Source organism: Canis lupus, chromosome X, assembly GCF_048164855.1.
Source record: "Canis lupus baileyi chromosome X, mCanLup2.hap1, whole genome shotgun sequence".
Lineage (NCBI taxonomy): Eukaryota > Metazoa > Chordata > Mammalia > Carnivora > Canidae > Canis > Canis lupus.
Window position 1 is genome coordinate 42424390 of NC_132876.1, and position 13041 is coordinate 42437430.

The window sequence follows — 13041 nt, forward strand, 5'->3', positions numbered from 1 at the left end:
TGAAAATCTACTTGGATGCATTGGTATAGTGAGGAAGACAGTTCAGGTTAAGAATTGATGATTCAAGATTCTTTTTTTTTTTTTATGATAGGCACACAGTGAGAGAGAGAGAGAGGCAGAGACACAGGCAGAGGGAGAAGCAGGCTCCATGCACCGGGAGCCTGACGTGGGATTTGATCCTGGGTCTCCAGGATCACGCCCTGGGCCAAAGGCAGGCGCCAAACCGCTGCGCCACCCAGGGATCCCTGATTCAAGATTCTTAAAACCAAGTCAGTATTTCAGTTTACAAACTCCTATGTAGGCTATGAGGAATTTTATCAGACAAGATCATCCTGCCTTTTGCAACTCCTGGTGTCACCTATAGCTTTGCTTATATGTCTCTGTTCCCAGAGACATTATTCATGGTCATTCCACTGCCCCTCTGCCAACTGGGTCTTAATTTTAGGCCCCCCATTTGTGTAGGCAACTAAGTTTTAAACTGAGTTATAGTGACATGGTACGTACATATTTATACATACTCAAATCTGAATATTATAAACATTCTAATTGCTTTAAAACAGGCTGAGTGAACAGAAGGAGGCCCATGGGGCCATTTCTATCCTAAATGTCACTATGCCCCAGACACAGAAAGTTCTTACAAATATAGTCATATAGTAATCTCTAACCTGGAAGATGCCTTATGAAGAAAATTGTCTTGTTACAGTACCAAGATCTTCCAAAAAATTACTTCAACTAGTAGCATCAGCTTTCTTTTTCTCTCCATGGCAACCAAGCATAATTCCTCAAACCTAGGAATTTTTTTCTACACAATTTCAAAAACACATAATCTCTGAGCCCCAGACATTTGCATTGTGGCCATTACTATTGCCATGAAAACCAAAGATGCTAATTTTTTTTGTCTGAGAGAGAGAGCGCATGCGCACACACATGTAGGATTGTTGGGATGGGTGGGCGGGGGCAGAGGGAGAGAATCTTAAGCAGACTCCATGCCCAGCATGGAGCTCAATGCAGGGCTCAATCTCACGACCCTGAGATTAAGACCTGAGCCAAAATCAAGAGTTGGATGCTTAACCAACTGAGCCACCTAGGTCCCCCCTGAAGATGATATTCTTAATGTACTCACTCCAACCAGTGGTGGCCCAGACTAGGACAGCTGCGTTGCCAGTAAGGAAATGCAGTTGTTAGAAGCCTTTCAACCAAGTGGTATGAATTATTACAAACCTTGGATAAGCAGACAACTGGCTGTTTCCAAAAAGGCTCTGATCCAGATGCTCATAGTAATCAATTACCCTGGTTATTACTGAAACAGCTACTGTGTCCTTGATCCTGTGTGCATGCCAGCCTGCTCTCTTCAATCCAGATAGGGAATGTGATCAATGGACATACCCAGGCTGCAGACAAGACTTCCCATGGGCCTCAAGAAACTCCTGTCCTGGTTTAATTTTCTTATTCTCTTGATTGGTCTAGGTGACTGTTGCTGCAGGGAGAGCATTGGTACAGGAAACTTAGTTACAGAGGGAGGTGAGAGCTAGCTCAGTCTCCAGGTTCTCACACACCAATGTTGGCAACAGCTCCATTCCTTTCTATTCACCTCAATCTCGGACATTCATGATAGCCTAAGCACAATGCTGGAGCCTCTAGTTGGGGGAAGGGGGTGATCCTAAGGCAGGGGCACAAAGGCTGACACTGTCACTCCTGATTCCTGGGAGAGCATATGGGAGTAGGTGGGCATGTGGTCTCTGAGAGGGGTTGATATCATTCACCATGCATGTTGATGGCTTGGCTGATGTCTAGCTGGAGCACCTTCATTTTGTGAACTTAACTGAGGCCATAACTCACCTTGGGAGGTACCCGGAAGGATGCACACATGTCTGGTGTTCACTCATTCGATGCAGAGTAAAGTGAGATGTTAGGATCTTGGGAAGCACAGGCACTTTTTATTCTGAAGAAGAATTTGGGCAGGAGCAGGGAAAATTCTGACTTGTTAAATCGTGTGTTGTACTTATGAAACAGAATGCCAATAGAGCTGATTTCTGCTGTGTGGGGGAGAAGGCTCTGAATTCAGGGTTGGAAAGTAGAAGAGGTATACTGTAATACCAGGGTAACTTGAACTTCTCACCTCCTCGGCATTTTGCCCCCCTGCTCCCAATACACAAGTGTGCTGTCTGTGGTGTGCAGGCCTGGTCTGAGGTCAAAGGGAAATATGCCCTTGATTCCCATCTTCCCGTTTATTATTAGTTTCCCTATCTGGAACCTTTCCAGATGCCTGTTCTTGGCCATCCTCTAAAGGTGTGTTTTTATCTGGCTGTCAAGTGAAAAGAATTTATGAAACTTATCTGATGAATGGAGTGAGGATGGATGGTTCATGTTTGCAGCCAATGCAGAGATATTTGTATTCTACCCTTTGTTTCATAAGACTGAAAGCAATGGAACTGCAGTGTTTGATACATTGGAGTCAACAGACTATTGAAGTAACAAGGATATGAGAATCTTCTGCAGGGCCCCTCGCATGATACCATCTGGGGAGGCCACTCTTCAGCCTTGTCCAAAGAATGGAGGACCAAGCTGAGCACAAGATTGGCAGCCCTTACCCAGCCAGGCATCTTATCATGAAGTGCTTGCCCATAGGGTATAGTTCCCTAGTAGGAAGATAGCCCTCAGGAATAGCACCATTATCTCAGTGTCTGGCAGGATGAACATGAGTATGACCACCTATGGGCGAAGATCAGGCCTAATGCCCTCTCTCCAGCTGTAGAAGTGACTCCCAGAACCTGAGTCTAGAAGGCAGGAAATTGCTGCAGGCTACAGAGTAGTTTCCTAACTTGACTAAGGTAGAAACCAGGGGATGGCCTTGGAGGAGCTCTTTGAATACTCCTCCTTAAATAAGAGGATAAAAAAACAAAACAAAACAAAACAAACAAACAAAAAACACACCAAACCTGCCGTTCATTGAGCAACCATTAGAGTGCCAGGCACTGTGCAAAATGCTACTGGTATCATCATGTCCCGTCATCCTCACAAACACTGTATGAGAAAAGTAGCTCCCGTTTTATGCATGGGACTCAGAGAGGGTAAGTATCTGACCCAAACAACTAATTAGTAGCAGAACTAGGATTGTAGCCTAGCCCAGGTCTCTCTGGCTTCGGAGCCCAACCTCTCAACCAATATATGATGCTGTTCAATCTCCCATCTTGCTTTAGGAATAGAACAAGTGGAAGAGAAATGCCAGCCAGTTGAGAATGCAATCTGAATCATAGCTTGTACACATATTTTTAAGAAACGCAATTTGTGATTTAAGTACAGGCGAAAGCTATAGCAGTTCACTTAAACTGTTGGCTCTGGCTTAAAGCAGGCCTTGGGGAATTGTTTTAATGAATAGGCAAGACTAATTTTAATTAACATGGCAATTGTTTGTAAATGGCACTTGAGAGAGACAACACACAATTTGTTCATCAGTGTTTTATTAAACCTCCCCTCTGTGATCTTATGTAGACTCTTTTTATTTGCTTTATGGACAGACAAGTAGGAATTTGCTAGGGGAAGGGCTCTGCCTGCCAATTTCAATATCTGGAATGCTGAAATTTACTACCGATTCTTCCTGAGTAGCAGAGTTGACATTGTCAAATGAGGAGCTGAGGGAAGGGTTATCATTTGTCTGTCATGGCCAGGAGAGCAGCCTTCAGTGTTAGCCTAGTACAGAAATACAGCTACCTGTATGCTACCTGATGTGACCCAGGGTCAACCACAATAGATCCCAATCTGTAGATCCCAAACAGGGTGAGTCAGAAGAACCCAATGGGTTGTGCTCATTTCAGGAAAAGGGCAGACATGTGAGCTTGAGGAGTCTTGGCTTCAAGCCCTCTAGTCTAGTCACATGGCCGTAATGGATCCTCAGGGCTAACCCCAAGTACCCGTCCTAGAGAGGCTCCTACTCACAGGGCAAGTAGGCAGTTGCCCTTTGCTGCTGCTCCTGCATAGGCTACCTCTCAGAAATCTTGTTAGGTGACAACTTAATGCATAGGTGACTGCCTGCTCACTGGACATTGATGGTTTAGGAGGTGGCTTTCTGGCACTTGGCCCCTAGGGGTACTCTTATCTGTAAGCAATTGCACTAGGGGTAACTCCAGAGAACTTCTGATGCCAGGATCCTTCTGCATGGACTCCCAGCTGCTGGGTGGGAAGAACTTGGTTGTCCCATCTGAGGGAATGGGAATAGAGGATCATGCTAGAGGGAAATCATTCCTGACTTGGTGGGCTTACCAGATGCTTATGTGTTACCACTTATAGGAATCACCTTGCCGTGTATAATTCCTGAGACATATGGTCTGTCTGGCTTACCAGGAGCTCCCGGATTCCCAGGTATGGAATGAGGCCAGAGAAAGCCACTGAGCACATTTGGAAGGGCCATGAGCCCACAAAAGTGGGGGACAGCCTTGCAGCATTTGGGGAGCCATGTTCCTCCCGAGAGGGCAGCCTTGAGCATTGAGGAAACAGAATGTGTCCTGGGGAGGTCTGTGTGGGGAGGTAAGGGTAAGAGGCCCTCCAAGAGACTAGGATTCTTTAAAAAAAAGATTTTATTTATTTATTCATGAGAGACACAGAGAGGCAGAGACATAGGCAGAGGGAGAAGCAGGCTCCCCACCAGGAGCCCAATGTGGGACTTGATCCTAGGACCCTGGGATCACGCTCTGAGCCAAAGGCAAATGCTCAACCACTGAGCCACTCAGGTGCCCCCAAGAGATTAGGATTCTTGAGTGAACATTACAAATGTGGCCAGCCACACTGACTTCCTTTTCTCCTCACTGCTCACGTGTGGGTTTGTAGGCCCTAAAGGGGCCCGTGGCCTCCCTGGGACCCCCGGTCAGCCTGGATTGCGTGGGAATAAAGGAGAGCCCGGAAGTCCAGGATTAGTTCACCTTCCTGAATTGCCAGGTAAGGAATGAAGCTTTTCCTCATTTGCTTCTCCTTTGCTGTGACTGTGTCTGAATTGCAGTAGCCATCCACCGATCATAGGAAGTGAGGTTTGCACTCTCGTGTGGGTGGGATGGTTTTGATTTCATACTCACGCAAGACAGAACTTAAAGCTAAAGAGCAACAGTGAATCAGAGCAGTAAGGGCCATTGGCTGGGACAAGCCTTCTTCACTTTCGGATGAGGTGATCGAAGCTCAGATGAAAGTGCCTTGCCTGAGCTCACGAAGCCACTAGTGACAGAGCTAAGACTCTACCAGGTTATCTGGCTGCCAGGACAATGGCAAGTTCCCAGTTGACTCCTGCTAGGTTAGACAAAGAGATTCAGATGAGTCAGAGGGAAGTGATTCATTCCTATCCCTTTGTTCACACCCTGTTGTAACCTTGTTCTACACTGCACAGGGGTTCTTAAACTGTGTTCCCTGGACTTGCAGCACCAGCATCACCTGGAAACTCATTAATAATGCAGACTCTTTGCCTCTCAGCAGAGCTACTAATCAGAAGCTCTGGGCAGGGCAGGGGGAGGGTGGAGTGGCAGTAGTGTCCAGCCACGTGGGTTTTACCAAGCACGCCCCACTACATATACCCAGGTAGTTCTGACCCACACTCAATTTGAGAACCACCCTGCTCTGCCAGACAGGGCTCATCTTGGATCATACTCTCCATGGTTTATTTATCCAGCTTCATTTCCTTCCAATCACCCAGGAAGAAGGAGGAATGACAGCAGGAGATGGATGACTCCAGAAAAAATTGGGCCTTTGACAGGGAGTCCTGGGTATAAGCTGTGCTCTTCGGCCCATGGAACAGCCCTAGGAGTAGGTTGCTGGGCTTCGCCCAAGGCCTGGCCTCACTGAGCTAGAACCTTCTACAGTTCACATGATGCAGTTCCTGCCTCTGGGCAAGTCCTCCCAGGACCGGGGGCTCCTGACTTCCAAAAGAAGTGACATACATCATTGATATGTTAGCTTTTGTAATAGGGGAAAAAATCTGTCTCAGAGATCTCTACCCAGACCTATCTTTTTTAAACATCCATGGCCTTTTATTTTTTTGCCTCTTTACATTTAGGATTTCCTGGACCTCGTGGGGAGAAGGGCTTGCCTGGGTTTCCTGGACTCCCTGGAAAAGATGGCTTGCCTGGGAAACTTGGCAGTCCGGGTTTACCTGGTCCCAAGGGAGCCCCTGGTGACATCTTTGGTGCTGAGAATGGTTCTCCGGGGGAGCAAGGCCTACAGGGATTACCAGGGGACAGAGGACTTCCTGGAGACTCTGGCCTTCCAGGACCCAAGGGTAACCCTTTTTAATTCGCTTATATAACCATCTCCAGAAAGTCTTTCAGTGACTGCTATACTTTCATGAATACATGCATGAGACTGGGGTGATGGATTCCTTTGGGGATCACGATGAAAAGTTATTTTGTTCTGTCTCTCTCTTCTTGGAAGTTTTTCTTACATCACCTGAGTCTGTCCTCCTTTCATAGTAAATCCAGAAGTAACCATAATGGATAATCAAGTTCCTTATAAAGCCTCTGATTTGCTGCTAGGATACTAACAGCTAGGGCTGGAGCAGAGAAGATAGTGGTACCTGGGATGTACCTGGGGCCAGGCCTTTGCGCTGGAAATTGGTTTGGTGACCAGTCCCTGCTGTCGATCCAGGCTGTAATCGATTATCTGTCCTTCCTTTCATTAGGTTTGCTTGGAAAGTCGGGCCTGCTAGGCCCCAAAGGTGAACGGGGCAGCCCTGGAACACCGGGCCACATGGGAGAGCCAGGGCCCCCAGGGCCTGATGGTCTATACGGCAGCATCAAGGGCAAGCCAGGGCTCCCTGGAGTGCCAGGCTTTCCAGGCCCTTCAGGTAGGTCCTTTGGAGGAGGAGCCCCAGCCTCACAGACAAGCCAGTGCCCTGGGCCCTGGTGCCCTGAGGGGCAGGGGCTAGAAGGACACTCGACTTGCCCAATCTCTCATGTTTCTGATCTCAGGGAGCCCTTGCAATGCCAAGCAGAAGACATCTCTGCAGTTTAGCTGCTAAGCCAGTAGCACGCTTCACCCCACCCTCGCCCCTCCCTGCTGGCCTCGCTCCCCCTTTCCATGCTCCAGCACCCTCTTCCTGTTTTTCCCAGTTAGAGAAGCCACCCTAGGTATGCAGGTGGCTCTAGCCATCTCCACCACCTCAGCTGGGGCCACAGGGAGCCTGCTTGGGGTTGGGGAGAAAGGCTTGAGCAGAGGGCGGCTGCACAGTGGCCCACCTTTCGGGCGAGCATGGCTCTGAGGACCCGTGGCCAAAGTGGCTTTTTTCACTGGGCAGCAGGGCCCACACCCCCTGAACCCAGCCTAGCATTGGCATCTCGCCTTTTCCTGGTACTACCCTCCTCGCCCTGCCTCAGAGACTATGTCACCCCCCACCCCTTCTGGCCATGTGACTCAAGTTGAGTTTCTGCCAAGCCACTAAAATCCTCTTTAACATTCATGTTTCTGGGGTCTTCACATAAGGCCATCCAGGTGAGAAACCAGTACGTGAGCTCACAGACTCACCACTCCCATCAGCTTTGCTGCTCCAGGAATTATCTGACTATACACTAGAACCTGGCAAGGCCAGGGGTCCCCGAGGTCCTGCTGGGGGTTCGCCCCCCCCCTTGAATTTCCTTTCCTTGTTGTGGAATCCCCTTGAGGGGGAGCCCATTAGAATCCTGGGGCTTGCAGCTACTTGATGCTTTTCAATTCATGGAAAGCCAAGTCAGCCATTCATTTAGGCCCTTGGGGGCCCAAATACCCCTGTTGTCACTGATTTAATCCTTTGGTTTTTAATTTCCTTGCTTTGTACCTGAACATTCCACTTTGGCAGCAGCTCAGGAGGTTAATCCCATTGACCAATTTAAAGCCTAGTGAAAGAAGTCTCAGAATACCTAGGAGACCAAACGGGCCTTGGGGATTTCTACAGAACTTGGCACTAGGGGGTCTTTCAAGCTTAATGCCAAGGAACTGGCTGACTTAACTGCTTGCATGGGAGATTAAAAGCCCTGTATCCATGGCTCCCCGGGGGGCTGAAACAATGGCTCAGCTTTAACCTCTACTTCACCGATTGACTCAGGAAACACCCACTGTGGCACAATTCAGACTGGAAGTACCAGGATACTGGAGGCCAGTTACCACCCTGGCTCCCCAGAGCTCCATTCACAGGCTAAGATGTGAACCACATTCATAAAGGGAGGTGGAGTTCTAATTGGTAGGGGTTTGCGTGCCCTGCCCACTACCCTGCCATGCTGAGAGTTATAGCCACTGGCCTGGTGCTCTGGATGGTAAGTGCTAATGCTTCAGCCAGCTACGGAATCCTGCCAGTTAGCTGCCTGCCTAAGGCCATTGTTAAAGGACCATTTCCAACAGCCAGCCAGCCAACCAGAAGCCATGGGAATGGGCAGTGACCCAGATCTGGACACAGCCTCACTTGATGGCTGTCCCATGTTCTCTCCTGTGCTAATTCAGGACATCCTGGAAAGAAAGGTTTAAGAGGCGAGACAGGTTCCCCTGCATCAGCTGGAAAGAGAGGCCTGCCAGGGCTGAAAGGCCTTCCGGGATCTCCAGGGCTGATTGGCTTCTTGGGGAGCTCAGGCTTGCCAGGGAACACTGGGTTGCCAGGCCTGCCAGGTCCAAAGGGTAAGTGAACTGGGTGGGACTTTTTGTGGTAAAATGGTTGAACAAAGCTAGTGCTAAGGGAAGACTGTCACATAAGTTGAGTCACCCTTGCCTCAGGCTGGGTAGAACACTGGGCCCAATGACGCTGTCAGTAAAGCCCAGCACAGTCACAGCCATGCTGGGTGTACTCATTTGCACCACCCCTACCATGGAGCCCTGTGGCTCTGTTTCTGTGATTGTCCTGCTAGACCACCAGAGATTGGATGGGAGGCAACTCCATTTTAAACATGGGGAAATGACTGGCCCAAGGTCACACAGATGATTAGCAACAGCACCCAGCTAGGATTCATCTCCCTGTCTTCTGGTCCTAGCTTGTTTTTTTCTTTTTCTGTACCACACATGAGCTCTAACTTGGCCCATCATAAGAGAGGCACCCACCTCTTCTTTCCTTCCTGTTTGTTGCTTAGTGCCATGTCCCTGTTCAGGGAAATAGTATATGTAAGGACTATTAGATTGGGCTTCAGAGTTAGAGAAACCTGGGTTTGAATCCTTTCTCTGCAACCTCCAAGCTATGTGATTTGGGGTAAGTTATTTAACCTCCAAGCTTCCATTTCCTTGTATGTCAAACAGGGATAATGATAGAAGTTCTGGTTTCTCAACAGGTGAAAAGGGGTCTGTTGGGCTGGTAGGTTTTCCAGGGATGCCAGGTCTCCCTGGTATTCCTGGCACGAGTGGAATAAAGGGAATTTCTGGGTCAGCCGGAAGAGTGGGACCATCTGGAAAGGCTGGCCATGCTGGTGAAAAAGGTGAGCCGGAGGACTGAATTCCGAAATCACTGGCCATGCTGCCCAAGGCACATTCTGTTCGTCGACATTGTGACTGGTGTGGCTTATACCAATTCTGTGTTCGATAATAAGATTCGGGGTTTTGGAACCCCAAAGCTTGGCTTTTAAACCAAAAGACCTAATTTCTTCTGAGTTTTCACCACGTGTTGAAAGGCCTCGTCGTGCATTCCCTGACGCTCAGTGGTGGGCTGTTTGGAGTAAGGTCCAAAGTTGCTGGCCGACTTTGGGGCTGTCATAGGAGAGGGAATGCACATAGGTGGGAATTTGGGGAAACGGGTGGGAAGGGCCTGGAAAGGAGGCCCGGGGGTAGTGTGGGAGGAGGAGAAATGAGAGGTCAGCTAGTGCCTGACCCCGTGTCTAAGCTTCTTCTCACAAGGTTCTCACGATCTTCCCCCACCCCCCATCCCATCCTCCACCTACCGCTGCAGGAGACAGAGGCGATCCAGGGCCAGCTGGAGTACCCAGTCCAAGACCTCCCATGCTGAACCTCCAGTTCAAAGGAGACAAAGGCTCTAGAGGCTCAGCTGGATTGGATGGATTTCCCGGGCCCAGAGGTGCTGGGGGCAGGCAATGGGCAGGAGAAATGCTCGTGCTCAACTTCCTTCCTGAGAAAAGGGCCAGTAGTATAAGACTCCCCCAGAGCAGTAGTGTGGGTGGCAAGCAGGGCATCCACGAGGCTGACTTCTCGGGGGCCCGAGAGGCACCCGGACTGTGAGGCTGTCAGTCTTCACTGCCACTCTGAAATTGAAGTTTTGAACCACAGGTGGTTGTCACCCTAGAGGAGCCTGGCAGATGATGGGGCATAGGTACTAGCAGTGCTAGAGCCAGGGTGGCCCTAACAGATGCCCCCTAAGGCTGAAACCACCTCATCCACCCACACTTTAAGGTAGCCATCCCCAAGTCCCCAAGGCTGCACTTGGCCTGCCTGTGATCCCAGGTACCTGCACCCTGGGGAGTCTGTTTTCTAAACCCTTTTCTTCTTTCCCAGGTGACAAAGGAGAGGCCGGTCCCCTGGGGCCACCAGGCTTGCCTGGAGCTCCTGGCTTCCCCAGTACCATCAAGGGGCTTATTGGGAGGGCAGGCCTCCCTGGCTCCATAGGACTCCGGGGCTTACCTGGCCTGAAGGGGTCCCCTGGAATCACAGGCTTCCCGGGAATAGCAGGAGAAAGCGTAAGTGTGCCCAGCTCTTGGTCTCTCCACCAGGGAAGGGTCTCCATAGCAGGGGGCATGCCCTGTTCCCCAATTTTCTGGCCCCTTCCCCTCGCTCACCGCAGACAAAACCCTCTCCCTGAGTCTGACAAGTCTTCCTCTCCCATCCACCCCAATCCCCTTTCCTGAATGTTCCTTCCTCTGGGCCTTTGTTCATGCTCTCTCCCTCACAGGGTAGAGCCTCCTTCTCAGCAACTAACTGGCTAATGTCCACCTGTGCTTCAGGCCCCATCCCAGGCACCTCCCCTGCCCCAGGAGCCTCTGAGCTCCTGCTCTGCTGGCATGCTGCACTTCTCACTGCTTATACGAATCCCACTTGGTTCTGTGCAGCCCCAGTTTCCTCAATGACATTGTCAGGACTCGAGAAAAAAATCCTTCCCATGATCTCTGGTCTGCACGCCGCTGTCGGCATCCCCCACTGTACTTGGCACATCGTCAGAATTCGGTGCAGGCCTCTTGATGTTTGCATTTCAGAAAGGTCACCATTGCCTCCACCAGAGGCAAGAGGTGGCAAATTACCAAATAAGCCTGTCTGGGCTCTCCAAAGGAAGAGCGATAGAGCAGGAATAGCCAGGAGATGGAGTTGGGTTTGAATATCTGCCCCACTGCCACTTGTTAGCTCTGTGATTCTGTGCATATTGCTTACCTTGCCCAAGCCTCACTTTTCTCATCTACGTGAAACAGGAACAATATTCACACCTCCTTCAGCAGACAGCAGTGAGAATTCAACGAGATGATCTGGGTAAAGAACTTAGCCCGGTATAGGGCAAAGGGGGGGCTCTAAATAAGTAGTCAACATCATAGTAGCAGTATTGAAGTTGCTGAATGAACTGGATCCCAGAAAAGCTGTGCTCCCTGCAGGCAAAGTCCCTGATGCTTTAAAAGCGTCAGACCGTCTGATGGAGAGAACACACACACACACACACACACACACACACACACACCAGAAGCGACTGCAAAAGAAATCATTCTTAGCCGGGAGCTCCTGACTCCTCATACACTAGGAAGGATGGAGTCAAAGTGGGAAAGCATTCTGGGAGGGTTCCTGGCATGAGCAAAGGCTCAGAATCAGCAGATATCCCAATGCCCAGGAAAGACCAGGCAAATGTGTGGAGGGGGTGATCCTGGGTAGGGGGTCAGCAAGGACAGAGACCACGCCCAGAACTCTGACTCCCACCCAAGGCACTAGGTAGTGTATGCCATTATGAGGGACAGCTCCACAACTCAAACCCATACCAGCTATCAGGGAAATAACTACCAATGGCAGCTGACATGCCCACTTCCCAGAATCAGTGTATTGGGCATGAGTCAGTAAAGGCAATTTGTCCTGTGAAAATGGTAACATCAGCCCAAACTCAGACTCCAGGACCTGCACATGTACATCCAGCGGCTAAGGGGTAGAGAGCCCTACATGGGGAAGCAATACATTTTTTTGTGCAGAATTGCTCCAGAGCTTTGGCACAGGTGGTGGTTCCAGCTGTCTGCAGAGCACACCACGTGCCCGGCCTGATGGCCATGTCCCATCTTTTAAAAGAGACTTGCCACAACAGCCACACCTCGATTTCCCAAGAATCTAATTTTGATAGCCATTGAGAAGGTATGCAGATAGAATCCCTTCCCTATGGGACGCTTGGGTGGCTCAGTGGTTGGGCATCTGACTTTGGCTCAGGGTGTGATCCCAGGGTCCTGGGATTGAGTCCCGCATCAGGATCCCCTCAGGGACCCTGCTTCTCCCTCTGCCTATGTCTCTGCCTCTCTCTGTATCTCTCATGAATAAATAAATAAAATCTTAAAATAAAAAAATAATCCCTACCCTAAAAACCATGACTATGCATTTCCATCCTTTGCTGGTTACCTTCCCTTCTGCAGGATGCCCCCCCACGCACCCACTCCACCCCTGCCACAGCATCCACAAGTAGACTTCTCTCAGGCAGTGGTTTGGGTAGGGCAGGGGGGTAACAGCATGGGAGGCTCCAAGCTCTGGGTAGAAATAATGATTTCCATATTGCTTCAAAGGGTTCACAGGGTCTCAATGGAGCTCCTGGACTCCCAGGAGCATCTGGTCTCCCAGGTTCAAAAGGTGAGGAAAGTTTTATTTCTTAATGTGTGTTTCTGGAGCAAGGTGGATTTCTAGCAGGCTCAGGGCTTTTTGGGAAGGAAACTCTGTGTTCAAGGGGAAGTGAATCGATTTACATTTCCTCTTTGGCCAAGCCCCCTTTGAAGGCGGGCATTGCTCCTCAAAGATGTGTGACAAACAGTGGTTTGACCCATTTGCCTTCCAAGATCAGTGGCAGAGGAGAGCCTTAGCTCTAGACAGTCATTTTCCTTGCTGAGTCCATGCTTGCTGTCATCATTGTTCCATTCTGGTGATGTTATAGTGCCCCTCCTGTCA

At 49.7% G+C, this 13041-nt stretch overlaps 1 protein-coding gene across 6 annotated transcripts in view; it reads left to right on the forward strand.

The window, feature by feature from the left end:
• COL4A6 (collagen type IV alpha 6 chain) overlaps positions 1-13041 on the forward strand; it is a 288595-nt gene that overhangs the window by 259336 nt on the left and 16218 nt on the right. For all 6 annotated transcript variants that reach the window (XM_072816549.1, XM_072816546.1, XM_072816548.1 and 3 more), the window contains 9 exons: positions 4288-4359; positions 4825-4932; positions 6035-6256; positions 6656-6820; positions 8446-8616; positions 9258-9401; positions 9869-9994; positions 10429-10610; positions 12666-12729. In XM_072816549.1, coding sequence (XP_072672650.1) covers positions 4288-4359; positions 4825-4932; positions 6035-6256; positions 6656-6820; positions 8446-8616; positions 9258-9401; positions 9869-9994; positions 10429-10610; positions 12666-12729 — 1254 coding nt within the window. The remainder of the gene's footprint in view (positions 1-4287; positions 4360-4824; positions 4933-6034; positions 6257-6655; positions 6821-8445; positions 8617-9257; positions 9402-9868; positions 9995-10428; positions 10611-12665; positions 12730-13041) is intronic.